We start from the raw sequence: 20,353 nt of genomic DNA, 5'->3' as shown, positions 1-20,353 counted from the left end.
GGAACCTCTGCTGTCTTCAGGCCCGGGGTCCTACTCCCCAGTCCAGACTCTCTCCGTCTGCTCTTTCTCTCCCAGGGGAGCCACGGTGCCTTTGGGAACCCCTGCAGGGAGTATAGTGACCAGCTGGGAACAGCACTAAGACCCTAAAGGGCAGAGTGCAGAAAAAAGAAAGATTATACTTTTTCCTTGGAAGTTGTTGTTTTTTAAAACCAAATGCTCCAAAACTGGTCCAGCCTTTCAGACTCAAAAACTTAAACTTCCCTGAGGGTAATCAAGGGCCCAGATGATTCTCTGTTTAAACCAAGCTTTCTAGAAAACAAGCCTGAGTCATCACCACTTAACAGAGGGGTAAACTACCCCATTTCCTTCCAACTTATCAGCAACTGTCCTACATGCCTGTACTAGAAGGGGGACTTATTTCTATTTTATACTCAGCAGGACAAATTAAATTTGCCATTGAAGTAATGAAAAAAGGGTGTATCTAAGTAACTCAACTATACATGTGACAGAGAAAACTTCTACAAAAAGACAGTAAGGAATGAGTCCAGGGTGGGCCCTATGTAACCAAGCATAACAGTTCATGAAGCAGACCACGGCCGTGTTCAAAGTAGTCATGAAATATGGAATGGACATCCAGGGTTGGAGGAACCCTAGTAGTCATTCATTCTAAACCCCTCCCTTTATAGATGAGGAAATCCTGAAGATATGTAGGAATTGTTGTAGGTCACTAGACTGGTTAGGGTCAGAGCCAGATCCAAGCCTCTTGCCTCTCCAACCACACTGTATGCCACACCTGCCAGATCTGCCACTCCCTTCCCTGTGGCACAACTACTCTAACTGGAGCTCATCCTTCCCAACAACCAGGAGTCTGAAAAAAGGGGAGAACTGTGCTCTGGGCATAAGACCTTTGCTAATGACTATTTGCATACATAATAAGTCAGCCTCATATCACATTGACTGCTTATATTAATGGTTATAAAAAATGCTTTGAAAACTGCAAAGCACCATATGTTAGGCTTTTAATGTAATTATCATGTGATTTGTATCTGGGATGTTATCTTAACAGTACCAACTTAATTATTGGACAGTTTATCTTCATAGCTAGTATATCTTTTTATCTGGAATTGGAATTTGGCCAAAATTAAAGCATCTGATTAAGTTCTTGATTTGCTTTATTGGAAAATTCATCCAATCAGTTATCTGAAAGAGGAATTTGCCATAAAGTGCATTTTACCTTGCATTCTGTGATAGAGAAGGGAAGTCATTCTTAGTAGCAGGTTAAGTCAACTTATCCCACAGAAACAAACCCAAAAATTTCAGTGACTTAGCCCAGTTTTGTTTCCCACTGATGCCAAGTCTAAGGCAGGTTGTTCAAGTCTCACCCAAGTGGAGCCACACCTCAACCACTTGCAGCCACACCATCTCGAATAGGTGACTTCCAAAGTTGCTGCATCAAAGGAAACTGGAGATGACAGGGTCACACGCTGGGCCTTGATTGCATCAGCCTGGAAGTGCAACCCAGAACGTACTACTTCCTGCTCACAGTGCGCTGGTCAGAACAAGCCACACGTCCCTAATTGATGGCCAGAGAGACAGGAAATGAAAACCGACATTTATTAAGTAATACCACAAGTGAGCAGATGGATATTTCATGAGTACAATCTACCACGTATGTTTCCTAGATTTCAGGGAAGCAAATATTGCTCTGAGTATGCCATTTGCATAAAAACAAATCTAAAGATGCTGTGAAAAAAAGAAAAATGAATGGAAATAACACTAACATAGTAATAGTGAATACCTCCAGTTATTCCATTGGTTGTGGGTTTTCTTCTCTTCTTTGTGTTTTTTATATTTCCCTAGCAGTATTTAATAAACATGTTTTAATAAACATGTTTAGAATCCAAAAAAGTAAAACAAGTTATTTTTTTTAATTGAGAAACAAGTTCAGACCAGGGATAGCTATGATTCCAATGAGGAAAATGACTCAAAAGGAAAGGGACTTTCTTTAAAATGAACTTCTGATTGGACAGTCACAATTAGCCAGCAAAAATAAAAGTGAGAGATAGGCATAGGCATGCCTGCTGACACACAGGAGGCTCTCTAGTGAACTTTGATATTCTGTGTGTGTGTGTGTGTGTGTGTGTGTGTGTGTGTGTTTCTTTTTTTATTTATTTAAATGTTTGTTGTTGACACTATTGCAGTTGTCCCCCATTTGCCCACCTCCACCCTGCCCCTGCCTCCTGCTCTCTTGGCTTTACCGCACTATTGTCTGTGTCCATGGGTTATGCATATATGTTCTTTGGCTAATCCCTTCATGATTCTCACAAAGCATCTGTGAAAGATGAAAAGGAGGTCACAGAGCCAAGGGGCCAGGCAAAGAGGGGCACACCCTTACTAACAACCATCTCAAGAGAAGAGAGAAAGGGAATGTGGAATAATTTTTTTTAAAAAAAAGAAGCACAAAAATTAGAGAACAAATTAACTATGGCAAAGAGAAGGGATCACAGCTACACAGGGATTTGCTGGCTCAGCACGAGTTCTGCCAACTTGAGTCCTCCATCTACTCCAAGCCATAGCATCCCTCTGCTCTCTGAGTTCCCAGAGCACTTACCCAAAGTTCACCCAATGTTAAATGGGTAAAGGGCTTAGTGGGTCTGCACCAGGTCCTGCCTATATGACCCTTCCTCTCCAGCCTCATTTCGTCACCCCTACAGCCCTCATCTTTCAGGAATCCAGCCTTGTACCCTATGTTTATTAAATTGACCATATGGTCTTTGCTCATCCTCAAATGTTCCCTCTTCCCTCCCCAGTGAACTACCCACTCCCAGTCTCTGAGCTCCTCTGTTAGATGCCCTCATTCCATTGATTTTAATGTGTGCTTATCTGCTCATTCAGTGATATCTTCACTGTCCTCTTCCAGTACAGCAGCTACCATGGCCAGTTTTGCCCATTGAATGGAGTTTCACTCTTTTTAACTCTTTTTACTTATGGGTAAGATGATTCCTTCACCTTACCCTTCTTTAATGAAGAGCTAGTATCAGTAGGTAATAGTAGGATATTTTGAACTAGAAATCAAGAAACAGTGAGTTTCTGCCCTGACCGGTTGGCTTAGTGGATAGAGCATCGGCCTGAGGACTGAAGGGTCCTAGGTTCGATTCCGGTCAAGGGCATGTACCTTGGTTGCAGGCACATCCCCAGTAGGGGGTGTGCAGGAGGCAGCTGATCGATGTTTCTCTCTCATTGATGTTTCTAACTCTCTATTCCTCTCCCTTCCTCTCTGTAAAAAATCAATAAAATATATATATATTTTAAAAAGAAACAGTGAGTTTCCATATTTGCTCCCACTCTTATATGGACCTCCCAATGTGACCTTGGGACCTTGATACTTCCCTCTCTGAGCCTGTTTCCTCCTCTATAAAGTAAGAGTTTAATCCAGACAGTATCTGAGGTGCCTCCTTCCCAACACAGCATTCTAGGTCCTTCAATAGACTAAAAAGACAAAGCAAGAAAATAGAGAGAAAGAAATTTTAAAAAGCAAAGGAAAGGAAGAGGTCACACTAAGAAAGGGAGAAGGCCTCGTGGTTCATTGAGCCTGGGCTCGGTGGCTGAATCCCATTTCAGCATTCGGTCACCTTGTAACCTTGAGCAGATTGCTTAATGTCCCTGAGCCTTGACTTCTTCTTGTGTACAATGTAATAAGCATACTTCCCTCACAGGTCTGGTTAGAGGATTAAATGAGATGATGTATTATAATACAGGGAACATGGAAGTCTATAGTACGTATTAGTTCCTTTCCGTTTTCCCACTGACTGTCATGGAATTTTAAAGCGGATTATAACTAAGTAGGGTATAAGTTGAGACAAAGGCTCAGTTGTCTCTGCATGTTTTGATTCCTGCGCACTTTATTCCTCTGCAGAGGCTTTCTACCACTTAAAACAAACAAACAAACTTTGCATCCCTGAAGATTCACAGAGTTGGGTTTCTCTCCTCATTCAAGCAATCCTATGAGGTTCAACTACATGCAATGATTTTAAAGTTTGTTCCAAAGATGTTTGCAGATGTTTTCTGTCTTCATGATACAATGGCAAGAGCATGACTAAAGTCCCCATTCAGCTACCACTGACCATGTACTCAGTTATACTGGTCACTTTCACCCTTTCCTGTATGTCACAGAAAAACGTGAGACCCTAGCTGGATTTGCTCAATGAATAGAGCATTATCCTGTGGACTGAAGAGTCCCAAGTTCAATTCCAGTCAAGGGCACATGCCCGGGTTGTGGGCTCGATCCTCAATGAGGGGCGTGCAGCCAATCAATGATCCTGTCTCATCATTGATGTTTCCATCTCTCTTTCCCTCTCCCTTCCTCTCTGAAATCAATAAAAATATATTTTAAAGAAAAACATGAGATTTCTTTGGAGGAGGGAAGAGAAGGAGGGAAAATATTTTAACCCATTTCTTCTCTCTCTCTCTCTCTCTCTCTCTCTCTCTCTCTCTCTCTCTCTCTTCCTCTTTACAAAGTATCCTAGAATCACTGAATGATAGGGTTTTGAGGCAGGAAATACCTTTAAGGATTATCTATTTCAGCCCTGTCACTTGGCATTAGTGGTGATAAGAGACTTGAGCATCTATATTCATTGGAAAGGGAAGATTGAACTTGGAATTTAAAAACTTGAGTTCCATTGCTAGCTCTGTCAATTTTATGGCCATATGTTGGTCACTTAACCTCTTCAGGGGTCCCAGATATGAAAGAGGACAGTAATCAGTACTTCTCATAGGTGGAGTAAAGAACCAGTGAGACCATGCAGGTGAGAGCTCTTTGTGAACAGTAAAGCAGTTTTCAAAGGAAAAGCATTGCCATGACTCTTTGGACATACAACCTTTGAGCTTATAGAGCATATCCACTCACCTACCAAAATATATCATCTCATCTCAAATATCTAATTTTGTGAATCAAGAAAGAAAAACACTGACCCTAGCAAAACCCCTGGCACAGAATAAGTGCACAGAATTTTTTCTGAAATATTTAGGTAAAAATGACTAAAGAAGGGTTTTTGAGGTCTCCTCAGAATCAGGAGGTAGGTGCATGAAGCTACCCAAAGTTCCTGTCACAGGACAGCCCCAAACATACTGTGGCTCCAGTGGAGCTCTACCTAGTATGTTCCTCTTTCTGTCCCCTAGAAGGAGAGGGCCTGGTGCAGAGGCTTCCTTACAAGTCAACCTTTGTTCACACTCACAGAACAGTAGGCTCCCCAAAACCAAGCAGTGACCTCAACCACATAGTTTGTCATTTGAAAACTGGTTTCCAAGGTCACATGAAGGAAAAGTTAGATGAGACCCCAACCTAAGTTGTCTGTCCAGAAAAAAAATTCAAGCTCTCCTTGAGAAATTCAACAACCACAATGAGGAATTCTCTGCAACAGAGAATGCCATTGGCCAGCATGGGTGTTGCCACTGATAATGGAACCAACAGTATTTTCCTGGATTACCAAAGAGGTGTTGCATGTTCTTCCCAAAAACTAAATATCTTCATGGTTTCAATGGAGATCTTCATCTGAAAATGCGCCCCCCCCCCCCGGGCCCCATTGAAGATTTTAAACCAATATTTTCATAAGAACTATTTTTCCTTTGGTGAACCAAGACATTACAATGATGACTATACAGATTCCCAGGTGACAGAGCCATCATTAGCATTGCTATTATTTTTGTTTCCCTGCATCTCCATAACAGCCTACATTCACAATGTGCTTTGCAATCGCTTCTTAGTAATAGTCCTCACAAGATCTCTGTGAGGCAAATGGGTGACTAGGGTTAACATTTCTGTGTTGCCTAAAGGGGAACCACAGACATAGATAACTGGCTACCAACACCATTTTTACAATGATCGTACTGAGACACCCACCCTCTGCCCCAATTTGGCCCTACATTTACACTGCCTAATTCAAGATGCCAGCTATTTCTGTAGCTCTTGTTTATGGCTATTGAAATACCAAGTCTATGATCAGGAGGAACTGAACTGGGCAAAGGAATCAGAACCAGACATTTTGCACCTAGGATAGACCATAATGATCACCTAACCAACTCCTTAAGGCACAGAGCCAGAGAGAATGCTTTACCCAACTCACACAAGCCACTTCCTCCCAGTTCTGTGCTTGAATGCGTTTTTATGCCATGTTGCCATGCCTCACCTTACTCTCTTTACCTTATTTTTCTTCCTCTTCCTTCTTCCATCCATTTCCTTTATTTAAAATTTATGTGGCTTCAATTCCAACCAGGAAACCTAAAACATATATCTGCTAAGGCTCTGGTGTTGCACCACCGGAACTGGGCTAGTCTCAGAATACTGAGAAAGTCTGTTAGTGTCAGACATGAGTCCCTTCCTTTTCCCAACCTCTATTCTTGAGTCTAGCCGCTGGGCTCTGGCTCTGGCCGGGGATTTGCCCACACCTCCCTGAGTCTGCAGCTATCCTCACACTCCTTGGGTTTGTCCTAGAAAAGACCAGACCACTCTTTGGTCTCTGGTGGAGGCTGTAACATGCAAGAGCCCAGGGTTCTCTCCTGAACCTGTCACTTCTGTAGGAAATGGGTTGATGGTATTCAAAGGAGTAAGAGGATGAAGACTTTTGTAGTTGAATGTCACTTTTGTCTCCTCTGACCTGCCCTAACCAGCACGTTGTCACCCCATACTCTGAGTGATTTATTCCTATTCAAACAAACTCCTTCTTCAGAAAAAAAAGTAGATCTTCCCTTAAGGACCACCCCTCAGCTGCCAGGGGCTGCCAAGTACTCCATCCATTCATACTCAGCCACAGGGGACAATAAACAAATTAAGCCAAAACACAAACCACAGCTCCGAAGCTCCCCTCCAACTCTAGCCACCTATAATTCTGATTTTAGGAGTTCTCTTTCCTCTTCCATCATATATTTTTAGAAACTTGTTACATGACCTATGTTTTCTTCCTTTTTTTTCCAAGACTGTGTGTTTATAATTGTTTAGAGCAGAGCAATACATACACAGAGCAAGTCATAAACCCTGGTAATCTCTGCAAACAACATTATCAAGTCTATCATCTGCCATTATAAGGGCAAAGGAACATAAAAGCATACAAAGCAGATTCTTCCTTGTGAATTCCCTGTGACGCACCCATGGCCACGCCTACTCCACAGAAGACAAAAGGCAAAAGCACGGGACTCAGGCTAAGTCTCCAGCCAGAGAAGGAGTCACTGCACTGGCGGCTGAGTAGCAAAGGTATTGTCCTTATCACATCTTTGGCTTTTAAAATATTTTTTTCTTTTTGTCCTTAACTGTTATTTCTCAAACTGCCTTCTCTGGAGCTAAAGCCTTTTCCTTCCTTTCTTGTCCTTTCCTGATTTGGAGTGGGAGTTAGAATCACAGTCAGATTTCAGAAAATGATTCTTTCTCCCAGTGGAGAACTGGGAGACAGAGGAACTGGTCTCATATAAGAGCAAGTCTTTCCTCTAAGGGAACTCTGCTCCCAAAAACTGTCTCTCTCTTGCATCTGTGTAAGGCAAATACCTCATTCTTGTGGTGTTTTAACTTAACCAAAGTTCACTGAATGCCTATGTGCATGCATTGAGTTAGACACATAAGGGATACTAAGATTCTAAAAGAAATTTACAATCTAGTAGAGGAGGCAGATGTAATGCAAATCATTTAAGGGAGTCAAAAGAAGAATGGGGAAAATGCTGAGCGTGGGCTAAGTCATGCATTACGTTTCTCAAGAAGCACAAAGCGGAGGTGGTTCTCCATGAAGGCATCTAGTTGAGGAACTGGCTGGGCTGACAGCCCCTGGTGTTCTCTGTTTCAGAAGTCAAGATGGCTCAGGTTCCTGACCTCTTTGAAGACCTGAAGAATTGCTACAGGTAGGAAATAGATACTTTTGTGATTTGATGAGGGGATCAAGGCACATTAGAATTCAGCTAGGGGTTACGGTGACTAGCATGAGGCTAGACTTAGCAGACACTGAAGAGATGTGTCCTAACTCCCAAAATCAGGGCAGGTTCAGCAAAGACCCAGGGCAACTAAGCATCCAGCATGTTAAGCTGAGATGACATTGTGAGACAGCTATTATAGAAAAATTATTTTTAAGGCCTGATGAGTCCTAGTGAATTTCAACATCTCCTCAGACACAGCCTCAGCTGTCTGACAGTGATAGGTTTTAATGGACTGTCAGAGAGGGAAACCATTCTCAGAAAAGTTCTTGATCTCAATCTGGAATGGGAAATGGCTCCACAGCAGTCTGAGCACTTGAGTGCTTACACACAGTCCAACCTCATCCAGACATAGGAGAAACATAAGTGAATAAGAAGGTAACATTATAGAGCCTTAAGCTAGCACGGTGCTCCCATTACCTTTTAATATGCACTAACACACACTAGGCTATCCAGATGTTGTTTGGATGTGCTGCCAAGTATAAATGACTAAATCTAGTTTAGTGAATACATTAAAGCAGCATGTAACATCTATTTGGCTAAAATTAAAGTGAGATGCTTCCAAAGTATTTCTTTTCTCTTGAGAAGCTTAACATTTTTCTCTGAAATTTAATTACAACTCTTCAATTTGTTAGTCAAACTCTGTTTTTGTTGATAAAACCCAGGTAAAGTTCAAAGCCTGCCCTGATGATTACTACAGTAATTTCAAATTAGTGAGGGACAAATCACTGTATGGATGTCTGTTATAGAAGTCTTCCATTTTCTAAGATGACAGTAGTGGCTGTGTGTGTGTGTGTGTGTGTGTGTGTGTGTGTGTGTATTACCCAAAGATAATATGGTCATTAAACTAAGTTGCCCAGTGACTGTAATGATATAACAAACAATTACATTCTTATCATCTTGTTTGACAGTGAAAATGAAGAATACAGTTCCAAAATTGACCAACTCTCTCTGACTCAGGTAAGCCAATGACTGATTCTTGCGGGATTGCTATCCTGACACTCGTATTTTCTCTGCCAGAAGAAAACCGCAGCGGCTCAAATCCTAGATGCTTCTGGCATACCCTGACATGTATCTGCCTCTGTGCACTGAGAGTTGATGACCTTCATCATGCTCACTATATTTTCCCAGAACAGAGCAGAACTATCTTGAACCCCAAGAACTGAAGACTCTTGGCCAGGTTTCATCAGAATATTATGCCATCCTGAGACAGCCCCTTTGGGATCTGTCTCCTAAAGAGATGTGTTGGAGTCATCCTCTCTGAGTCCAGCTCCAGAAATTAGTGAGAGCCCTGCAATGGAACAGCCCATGAGGCAGAGCTGGAAGAAGGAGACCACACAAGTACTGCTTGTATATACTAGATACTGGCTCTAAAAGCTGTTCTCAGAGGAATATTTCTAGACTCTTTGCGCCCTACCAGTGAAAGTCTAACTTCCTGAGAGAGAACTAAATGGAGAGCCACCACTCACAAAGGTCTCGCTTGTAAACCTATTTTATTACATCTCATTTTTAGTCGGCCAATGGATGGCAATAACCGGCCAAGAGGTCACGTCCTTTCAGGGAAATCCTGAGAGGAAGGGAGGCGGGAGGGAGAGGGGAAGACTGATGAAACATGGGTTATTCAAGGCCAAAATGCAGCTCCTTCTCACTGAGTCTGTGGAATAAAACTCCTGCTGAAAGGATTCTCATTCTGTGGCTTTGGGCAGCCTCTCAGGTTCTACTTCCCTTTCTCACAGAAATCCTTCTATGATGCAAGCTACGACCCACTTCCCAAGGACCGTATGGATCAATTCCTGTCTCTGAGTACCTCTGAGACCTCTAAGACATCCCAGCTTACCTACAAGGAGAGTATGGTGGTGGTGGCAGCCAGTGGGAAGATTCTGAAGAAGAGATGGTTGAGTTTCAATCAGTTCATTACCGATGATGACCTGGAAACCATTGCCAATGATCCAGAAGAAGGTAGGGAGTCAAGTACAATAATATCCTTGTTTTCCATTTTTAAGCAAATGTAGGGACAATAGTGTATGGGGGCAAATAAAACCTAAAGTCAGAGTAACAAGAAGGCAACCAGGCACTAGTCTGGTAACTATAAGGAAGGAAGATTAAATTATATTCTTCTCCAGCAGGGAGGAAGCAGCAGTGGCCTGTATCTAAAATATTTGCTCACATGCTCATTTCATGGCCATATTGTAAAGGTCGACTTTCAGGCCTTTGGCAGAAAGCATTTATACACGGTTAGTGGGTATCAACTTACAAGCTGCGTTCCTCCACATGCTAACTATGCCTCCTTAGCCAAATAACTTCACCCCTCTGTGCTCCAGTTTCCCCTACTGTAAATGGAGATCATCAGAGCCCCTACTCATTGTGAGGATTAAATGCATCAATACTTGCAAGCTTCTTGACTAGAATAATGCCTGGCACATAGAAAAGACCCAGTAAATATCAGCTATTGCTGTTGTTATTATTCTTACTATTACTACTGCTGCTACTGCCTTTATTAATACTACCAACAATACCACTTGATTAATTGCTGCATTATCTCTACACTTTGCAACAAATCTGCATTCTCATTTTACAGATGAGGAAACTAAGCTCAGTGAGATAGTCACCTGCCCAAAGTCACACAATGTGTAAATGGGAAAGGCTTAACCAAAATTTGGTTCTAAGCATAAAAACCATTTTTCTCCCATGCCTCTATTCTACAACCCTCTATGTGAAACAAAAACCAAATATGTTTAAGGTAACAGCTAAACACTAATACATGTTCACCTAGAAAATTAAGAAGTAGAAGAAAATGTAAGAAACAAATAAAAATTACTCATACTGCTACTAAGAGTTTACAGCTGCCAGTACTGATAGTCTTTTCTATATACATACATACACATGACCATGTTAGCATCACACTATACACAATTTCATATCTAGGTGTGTGTTTTTCAAGTAGCAATATATCAAGGGCATTTTAGAGTGAAATTTTTCACCAATATAAATAATGTAACATCAAACATCCATATCAATAAGCCATCATTTCTATCACCATTTACACCCTTAGAATAGACTCCTAGAAGTAGAATTATGCAGAGCCATGAAAATTTGTGAAGATACTGATTTATATCACTGCTCAGAGGGGGACAGACATTTAGACCTGCTCCCTCAGTAACATACAAAATTCTTAATGTATGTATTTCTTTACGCAGAGTGCATTCATTTGAAAATATAGATGGGGATATTAGGAACTTTCCTAGTTACTTAGAAACCTCCAAACAACCAAAAATGAAGACATTGCACAAATAATCTCTGTTTAAAAAAATATGGAGGCATCAAAGTTTAAAAAGAAATGATGCTAGAATCCACTCTGCTACTGCTGGGTGATTCCACTTCTCTGTTTCCTCATTTCTGTGCTTGTATTAGAGCAGACATGTCATGTGTTTGCACCCAGACACTAATCTGAGCTTGTGCTAATGATTGCAGAAATACTCCAGCCCACGTCAGTTCCTTACAGCTTCCAGGGCAATGTGAGTTACCCCTTCATGAGGGTCATCAAAAGGCATTTCATCCTGAATGACAACCTCCATCAAAGCATCATTCGAGATACATCGGGTCGCTTCCTCATGGCTGCCGCATTAAATAATCTGGACCAAGCAGGTAAACAGACAATGCGGTCATCCTCCCTCCTCTTATTTCTGTATTTCTTTCAAGCTTTCTACTTTCAAAGAATACAGCTCTCTAGACTCCTGGCTTTGCACAATTTTTCTAGAACAGAAGGATGCATATCACCCCAGTTAAAACCCCCAGCAAAGACAGGAGCCTCAACCAAACCTGGGAGCCCCACAAGCAGGTGTCCTGTCCTTGAGAGCACTAAGTGCAGTGTGCAGCTTCCTGATGTAGTTTCTCCTTTGGTTCTCTCTCAGTCTTATCCTCCTCTTTAAAGATGAGGAAACTGAGGCTCAAACATGTTAAATTACTCACCCCAGTTTACCCAGAACCAATGAGGAGCCATCATGCTTCATTAGAAAGCCTGGCAAGCAAACTTACAAATAACACAAAATTAGAAAGAACCATTATCTCAAGTATATAACATAATTGGAGGCAAAATATCCAATAGGATGCAAATATGTTCTGAAGGATGAAACTTAGTGTCTAAGAAGTTTTATCACACCATTTCCATGGTGTACATGGTTAGCTTCAAGATATGTCATCATATACAAAATTATTTCCCAAGATCCACAGAGGATCCTCTGCAGTAAACAGCAGGGCTCTCTGATTGGACTCCAGCTAGCACGCTTCCCATGCTATGACAGTTACAAATCATTTGTGTTCTATTTTCACCAATTCTCCTATATATTAGCTATATATATATATATACACTGAGTGACCAGATTATTATGATCTCTGAAAGCATAATAATGTGGCCACTCAGTGTATATCATACCTAATAAAATAGTAATATGCAAATTGACCGCACCTTCGCTACGCCCAAGCCACGCCCACCACCCAAAGCCACGCCCACCAGCCAATCAGGGCGAGTATGCAAATTACCCAACAAAGATGACAGTTAATTTTCATACGCTGAGGGAGGGAGGAGTGAAGACTGAAGACAACTTAGAAGGAAGAGGGAGGAAAAGTGGAAAGCAAGATGGCTGCCAGAGGAAAAGCCCGGGCGGGGCGGGGCGGGGCAGGGCGGAGCAGGGCTGGTGGCAGAGGCACGCGGGTGCAGGCACGGCGGCTGCAACAGCAGCAGCAGCGGCAGCGCATTCGCCGCAGCGGCCAATTGCAGGATTTTTCCTGCAAATGGGCTACTAGTCCTATATAATAAAAGGCTAATATGAAAATTGTCCCCTCGACCAGGAGTTCGACCAGCAGGCAGGCTGGCCAACTGCCCATGTCCCTGACCCCTGGCCAGGCTGGCCGGACCCCACCCATGCACGAATTCATGCACTGGGCCTCTAATATATATATATACACCCTGAGTGGCCAGATTATTATGCATCTAGAGATCATAATAATCTGGCCACTCAGTGTGTGTGTGTGTGTGTGTGTGTGTGTGTGTGTGTGGAGAGAGAGAGAGAGAGAGAAAGAGAGTTGGGTTTTCTCTAAGAAATTCTGTTGCAAATATCTTTGTATATATACATTTTTTCCTATGAGGTTATTTCTTTAGAAGAGCATATCCCAAAAGTGAAACTCCTGGGTTTCTAGGCATATATAATTTTACAACTCTTATTAAGCTTTGTTCTCTAAGAAAAAATTAATTGCTTGTCACTAACACTAGCAACATGGGTATCAGCTTCTCTAAACCCCTCCATCTTAAGTCATTATGAACTCATGACCTCACAAATTGCAGTGTCTTATCCCACTAATGTAACTACATGAGATTTAATAAATACTCAGCCCCCAAGCATTCGTTCAACTTAGATGATTCTAAGGATATTAACCAAGTAGCTATCTGCCTAGTAAATATGGCAGACATTATAAAGGACACAACAATGTGCCAGGTTCCATTTCTGGCACTTACACCATAATCAGGGACCTAATACACACACACAGGCACACATAGGCACATACAGAATATCTACATAAACACTTGATTCTATACAAATACCATAGATTTACTTTCTTTTTGGCTTTTCTCTTTACAGTGAAATTTGACATGGGTGGTTATAAATCAGATGATCTTAAACGTCCTGTGACTCTAAGAATCTCAGACACACGACTGTTTTTGAGTGCACAAAACGAAGGCGAACCCGTTTTACTAAAGGTCAGTTGTCCTCTGTCTCTAACTTACCTTCTCATACATTTGTAAATGACTCCAAATGGCAGACACCCTTAGCAGGGTGCACAGTCCTCTTCTCTTCCTACCACAGTCCCCATCTGCTCATCTGGCCCCATCCTGCTTCTCACCCATCCCCAGGGGCAATTCTAGGCAGAATCTGTGAGAGAGTAAAATGAAGGTGCAAGAGTATATAAGAGATAAATTGCCTTCTTCCTTCTTTTTCCTTTATCTACCTGATCCTGTTCACCTCCCATCCCAGGACATCCATTTATTCAATCCACCTTTGATCCTTACTGACATCTACTATCTGGCTTACATTATTTAGGCATTAGGATGATGGGCCTGCCTCCAAGAAACTCAAACAAGTCAACTGAGATCAGAGAGGATTAATCATGTGCCACTAGGCACAAGGGAAAAAGCTGGAGCTAACACTCTAACCCTGGCCTTCTGACTCTAGCGCCTCTCTCTCTTCATTGGTGCCCACATTATCCTTCATCTCAGCCCCATCTCTACTACCAAAAATACACAGATGCCCACTTTGGTCTTAGAGTTTTCTCCACTAATAAATAGGTGACTCTTATTCAGTAAATTTATAATCCAACCCCACCAGAATTTATGTGGTGCATGTGTTTCTCTACTTGACCAAGTGAAATGAAAGCGGTGTCAGTAGCTTCATTCATGAAGTCATTCAGTAAACATTATTTTCTGACAGCCTTCTGTCTGTCAAGCATAGTGCCAATAGCGGTATAGGCAGTGGTACACCAAAGTCCCTAACCTTATAGAACTTAGTCTCCTGGGGGACACCGTCAATAAACAAACCAAGAAACCAGCACAATGTGCAAGATGCTGTAAAGCAAATGGACAAGGTACTGAGATAAAGAAAAGTGGGAGTTCTCTTTAGATAGATAGGCAAGAATAGAGTTCCCTGTGAGATGAGAGCTGCTTATGGCGGAGGGGGGGGCATGCCATCATACAAGGCGGAGTGGGGGGAGAAGGGCATTGTAAACAGAGGGGTCTGACTGCTCCCAGCCCTAGATCTTTAAGAGCTTAAAGGCTAGCTTCAAAGATCAGAAGGACACTCTAGGAGCTGGGCACCAAGAGGAGGAGGGAGGAAAGGCAGAAGCTGGTATTGGTGGAGCCTTGCATTTGGATTTCATCTGAGGTGCAATAAAAAGACATTAAAGGGAATTCATTTATATTTTCTAAAATGGAGAATAGATCAGACGGAAGGCAATAGAGGAAGCAGACAGCCACACTAGGAGGCAATAACTGTCATGGGGTGGGAAGTGCTGAGACAGGTGGAAAGCAGTAGACAGAATCTCATTACAGTTTGAAGACAGAATTTAAAAGAGCAAGAGGAGAAACTCCACTTATTGAGATGAGAAAAATTAGGAAAGGAATAGGTTTGGGTAATAAAATCTTTATTGACATTAAAAACCCCAAGGGAACCTCAAAAAGAATATTTAGTTCCTTTAGATTAAAAAGAGTAGAGAAGTATCTCAAGTTAGCATTTGAATTTTACTTTTTCCTGAAAGTATTGCTAAATTCTATTCATAACCACAAGAAGGATACAGTCTAAAGAGATCACAATCATCAACAATTTTATAGAAAGAATTCAGCTGCTAATATACCTGTATAGTGGGGGGAGGCGTGGATGTAGGGGTGTGTGTGTGTGTGTGTGTTGATATTTTTTCAACCTTTAATTGTTTATTTAAATACATACATAAACATCTCTACATTATACATTGTTTCCCCAAAGGTATGATTTACACACTTAGAGGTCAAAATTTTTAGAGGTCTTAGAATTGCTAGTGCTTAAATTTGATGCAAAACATCTTATGTTTGTGTTGGAGGCAAGACAAAAATAACATTTAACTCCACCTGCCAGGATACAGAGAGAGACTGGTGTCATTGGCAATCTTCATGACTAATTTGGATTTCTCTCCAGTTAACTATGGAAATCAACTATTATGAATAGGTGATGTCATACATCTAATAGGCATGTAATAAATGCTTGCTGAATGAACAAATGAATGAAGAACCTACATAATATTACAGAGTAAGAATCCTAAAGTGCTATGTTTCTCACTAAGGATACATGCCAAAGGGATTGAACTTTGATTTTTGTTCTAGCATCTTATTCTCTAACAACTCTGTCCTCCTTATCCTAGGAGATGCCTGAGACACCCAAAACCATCACAGATGAGACCAACCTCCTCTTCTTCTGGGAAAGTCAAGGCTCTAAGGACTATTTCGAGTCAGTTGCCCATCCAAAGTTGTTTATTGCCACAAAGCAAGAATACCAGGTGCACATGGCAAGTGGAAATCCCTCTATCATTGACCTTCAGATAGTGGAAAACTAGCCTTGACTCTTGAGTCTACTTATGTGTGAAATGTTGACAGTCCATTTGTACCATGTACATGAAGCAGTCAAATCCTTTACTCTTAGTCACTTGCTGAGCATGTGCTAAGCCTTTGTAATTCTAAATGAATGTTTACTCTCTTTGTAAGAGAGGGAGTAAGATCTAGGGAACCAACACTAATATATAATATTGCTTGTTATTTAAGGAACACCCTATACTATTCAAGTACCAATCATTTTAATTATTATTATTCATCACAATCTTGGGAGGAACAGGGCTCCTGACTATCAAAAAGACTCTACCTATATTACATACGGGTTAACTAAGGCACACAAAAAACTAAGAAAGGTGCACAATGGCAGTTGAAATGAGAAGCCATAGACCCAGGATTTCATTCCATCTGCTTGCCTTCTGCTTTTAAGTTGCTGATAGATCCTTAATCAAATACTGTAAGTTTCTTGGACTTCATTTTGATCATCTTTAAAATGGAGGGAATGTCCTTTCTGCCTCAACAGTATTTTACGAAAACCAATGAAATCATTTCAGTAAAATGCTTCTTGAAACTGAGCCTCAAGAATAAAGCAAAGCATGGAATGTTAAGTTATTATTTATATATACATAAATATTTATAAATATAATTTAAGATAATTATAACATATTATTATATTTATGTCAATTATTTTTTATTTGTGAGAGTGACCAGGTATCTTAAACAACAGACAGTATTCTCCAGGCTGAGTGAGTTTGATGTAGTTACACTAAGGCACTTTGGTCCAAGTTGTGCTCTTTCCATTGCCATGAGGCTCTGTATTCTGGGATCCTTGCAATTATGATAATAAATTTATATTTTAATTATTTTCTTTGTTTGAGCTGATAATTGGCCAAAATCTTTCACTCCTCTGCCTTTAAACTTGCTTTGTCATTCGTGTGGCATTATATTTCACCTCTATCAATTCCTGCTAGCTAAAATGAATGAACTTGACTTTGGCAACCATGGGACAACTGTTATCTAAACTTTCTGGAACATAAGCAATGTTACTTCTAGGTTCTAAAAGTTGGGCTAAAGCCACAGTGTCACATTACTATCACTAATAAGAACTGACACATTATCAATCACAATTTAATAAAAATGACAAAAAAGTAAATATGACATATAATTATTGTCTTAATCATTATTTTACTGCACTAGAGGCCCAGTGCATGAAATTCGTGCATGGGGGGTGGGTTCCCTCAGCCCAGCCTATGCCCTCTCGCAATTCAGGACCCCTCAGGGGATGTCTGACTGCTTGGTAGTGCTGCTGTAGAGTCGGGAGAGGCTCCTGCCACCACAGCTGCGCTCGCCAGCCCAGCTGTGAGCTCAGCTTCTGGCTGAGCAGCACTCCCCCTGTGGAAGCACACTGACCACCAGGGGGCAGCTCCTGCCTTAAGCATCTGCCCCTTGGTTGTCAGTGCACATCATAGCGACTGTTTGATCAGTTGTTCCAGTCGTTCCTGTTGTTCTGTCATAATGGTCACTTAGGCTTTTATATATATAGATGGTAACTAGGAACAAAAAGTAAAAGTTCACATAAATAACTATAGTGCTACATTACAAACCAAACCATGAGTTTATGTTTTTTTCTCTCCCTTTGTTAGCTAGCCAGTAGCATAACTGGCATTAAAAATGATAATATTTTCAGGTATATTTTACAAATTTATAACACATGTGTTCATCTATCCACACAAACTCACACATACAGAGCCAGATTAATAACTAACCAATGCAAGTTAAAATCAAGGGAACTTGGAATTAGATGTTGGAAATAATGGGGAAGGAGTAGTTCTAGATGACTCTCAGTTTCCTGTTACTGGGAAGTAGGTGAATGACTGTTTCAATCAGTACTTTTGGTAGAAGTATGGAGTTCTTCTCACTACCAGGATGCAGTATGATGAGTACCATTTTAGGCATGCAATTTGAGCTACTTGCAGGACGCCCAGGTGTATATGTGGAATGGATAGATGATAATATGCCTGGAACCCAGGAGAAGTTAGAACTAGATATAGATTTGGAAGACAGAAGGTGTACAGTAGGTGAAATCTTAAAAGTGACATCAGAGAAAGAAGAGAAGAGAAGCATATGGTGAACACTTGTTTGTTCATGCAATTGCCATCTCCCCTGCCTAAATGATAAGAAGGTCACCATGATGGAGTTCAACAATCTTGGCACTGAACTTGTTAGACCCTGTTTTTTTTTATGATGGTCTTTATAAGTCAGTTTTCAAATTGATGAGAGAAAAGCCAAATCTCCACCTTTAAGTCCAAGGTATAGAAACAAAAATCCAAAGGACATCTCCCTAGCCCTCTTCCCACTAAGTCATCCCCAGACATTTAAAAATACCCACACACAAATTTTTTGAGGTGATGAAAATAGCTGGGATAGTAATAATTATTGTAGTATGTATAAATATGTTTGCATATCTATATCTATTCCTTGATCATATGGTGGTTTTATGACTATATACACTTGTCAAAATTGTCCTCTTGAGTCTTGACCAATGTGGTCAATATCTTTTATACAATTGTAGGCCAGAATTAGATGTAGTATTCAAGATTTTGTCAGACCAGCAGAAACCAGAATAGGATTTTGTCCTTCCTGTTTAGACCCCATGGTTTTTTTAGGAAGCAACATTAGCTTTTTGAAAGCAGGTGAAATTGGTGACTCCTATAATATTTGTAGGCAGTTAAGACCTAGACCAATTCTCAACCTAATTTCAAACTTTAAATTTATCTCTGTTAAATTTAATCTTGTTAATTTGACCCAAGATCTTTTTAGATTGTTCCAGATTCTGATTTTTATAAACACTGGGTTTTCCTCTCCTCAGTTTTGTAGCATCTGTAATTTGATGAGCATATTTTTATTTTGTTCACACCATATTGTTGAGTATAAAGAATGTACTACAAAGATTTTACAGTGTATCCCTGTCTTTATTTAAAATACCTACAATCTATATTTAAATGATTATTGAAAGAATATTAACAATCTTACTCTGAGTGATTGAATGATTTATAAGAGTTTTTGGTTATATATTTTTCTGATTTTTTAAATGAATGTATGATTGCATAACAAAATACCAATTTATACAAAGACTTTTATGAGTTTGACTTTTATTTAGATTTCACATATAAGTGAATACCATGCAGTATTTATCTTTCTCTGTCTGACTTATTTCACTTAGCATAATGTCCTAAAGGTCCACCCATATTGTAGCAAACATCAAGATTTCTTTTTTTCTCATGTCTGAATAATATTCCATGTATATACATATTTTATTATATATTTTTAATTTATTTATTCATTCATCCACTCATGAACACTTCAGTTTTTTCCATAACTTGACTATCATAAATAATGCTGCAATAAACATGACCATGCAGGTATCTCTTCAACATCCTGTTTTCATTTTATTCGGATATAATACCTAGAAATATAAACCCTAAGCTATATAGTATTTCTATTATTAATTGTTTTAGGAACCTCCATACTGGTTTCCATAGTAGCTATATCAATTTATATTTCCACTAACAGTACAGGAGGGTTCCCTTTTCTCCAGATCCTTACCAACACTTGTTTTCTCTTGTCTTTTTTTCTGACAGCCATTCTCACAGGTATGAGGTGATATCTCATTGTAGTTTTGATTTGCGTTTCCCTGATGGTTAGTGATGTTGAGTATCTTTTCATGTACCTGTTGGCCATAGAATGGCTTTTTTTGAAAAATGTCTATTCAGCTTCCTTGACCATTTTTTAATTGGATTGTTTTCTTTTTTGTTTGTTGTTGTTGTTTTGCTGTTGAAATGTGTGAGTTCTCTATATATTTTAGCTATCAACCCTTTATCAGATAGATAGCTTGAAAAGATTTTCTACCCCCTTCCATTGATTGCCTTTTTATTTTGTTAATGATTTCTTTAGCTGTGAAGAGACTTTTTAGTTTGATGTGGTCTCACTTGTTTATATTTGCATGTTGAATCTGTCTTACTGTTAAATCCAAAAAATAAAAAATTATTACCAAGACCAATGTCAAGGAGCTTACCCTCTGTTTTCTTTGAGGAGATTTACAGCTTCCAGTCTTAAATTTAAGTCTTTAATCCATTTGAGTTGATTTTTCTATATGGTGTGAGATGGGGTACAGTTTTCTTTTGCATGGGGCTGTTCAGTATTCCTTACACCATTGATTGAAGAGACTATCCTTTCTCCATTGTATAGTCTTGACTCCTGTGCCAAAAATTAATTAGC

The 20,353-nt window shown here is 40.2% G+C and overlaps 1 protein-coding gene across 1 annotated transcript; it reads left to right on the top strand.

Moving 5' to 3' along the window:
* The first annotated feature begins 7,834 nt into the window (after positions 1-7,834).
* IL1A (interleukin 1 alpha) lies at positions 7,835-16,148 on the top strand. Its single transcript, XM_008160251.3, has 6 exons — positions 7,835-7,881; positions 8,862-8,910; positions 9,687-9,909; positions 11,422-11,595; positions 13,587-13,705; positions 15,892-16,148. The coding sequence occupies exons 1-6, from the start codon at positions 7,835-7,837 to the stop codon at positions 16,081-16,083; spliced, it is 804 nt and encodes a 267-aa protein (XP_008158473.2). The 3' UTR covers positions 16,084-16,148.
* The last annotated feature ends 4,205 nt before the right edge of the window (positions 16,149-20,353 follow it).

Source organism: Eptesicus fuscus, chromosome 16 (assembly GCF_027574615.1).
Source record: "Eptesicus fuscus isolate TK198812 chromosome 16, DD_ASM_mEF_20220401, whole genome shotgun sequence".
NCBI classification, from domain to species: Eukaryota; Metazoa; Chordata; class Mammalia; order Chiroptera; family Vespertilionidae; genus Eptesicus; species Eptesicus fuscus.
This window is presented reverse-complemented; position numbering and strand designations above follow the sequence as displayed.

Excerpts from the sequence above, each read along its gene's own strand:
- IL1A (XM_008160251.3), top strand. The coding sequence starts at position 7,835 with ATGGCTCAGGTTCCTGACCTCTTTGAAGACCTGAAGAATTGCTACAG. Across the intron at positions 7,882-8,861 it reads GACCTGAAGAATTGCTACAG|TGAAAATGAAGAATACAGTT; the intron begins GTAGGAAATAGA and ends CTTGTTTGACAG. Across the intron at positions 11,596-13,586 it reads AAATAATCTGGACCAAGCAG|TGAAATTTGACATGGGTGGT; the intron begins GTAAACAGACAA and ends TTCTCTTTACAG.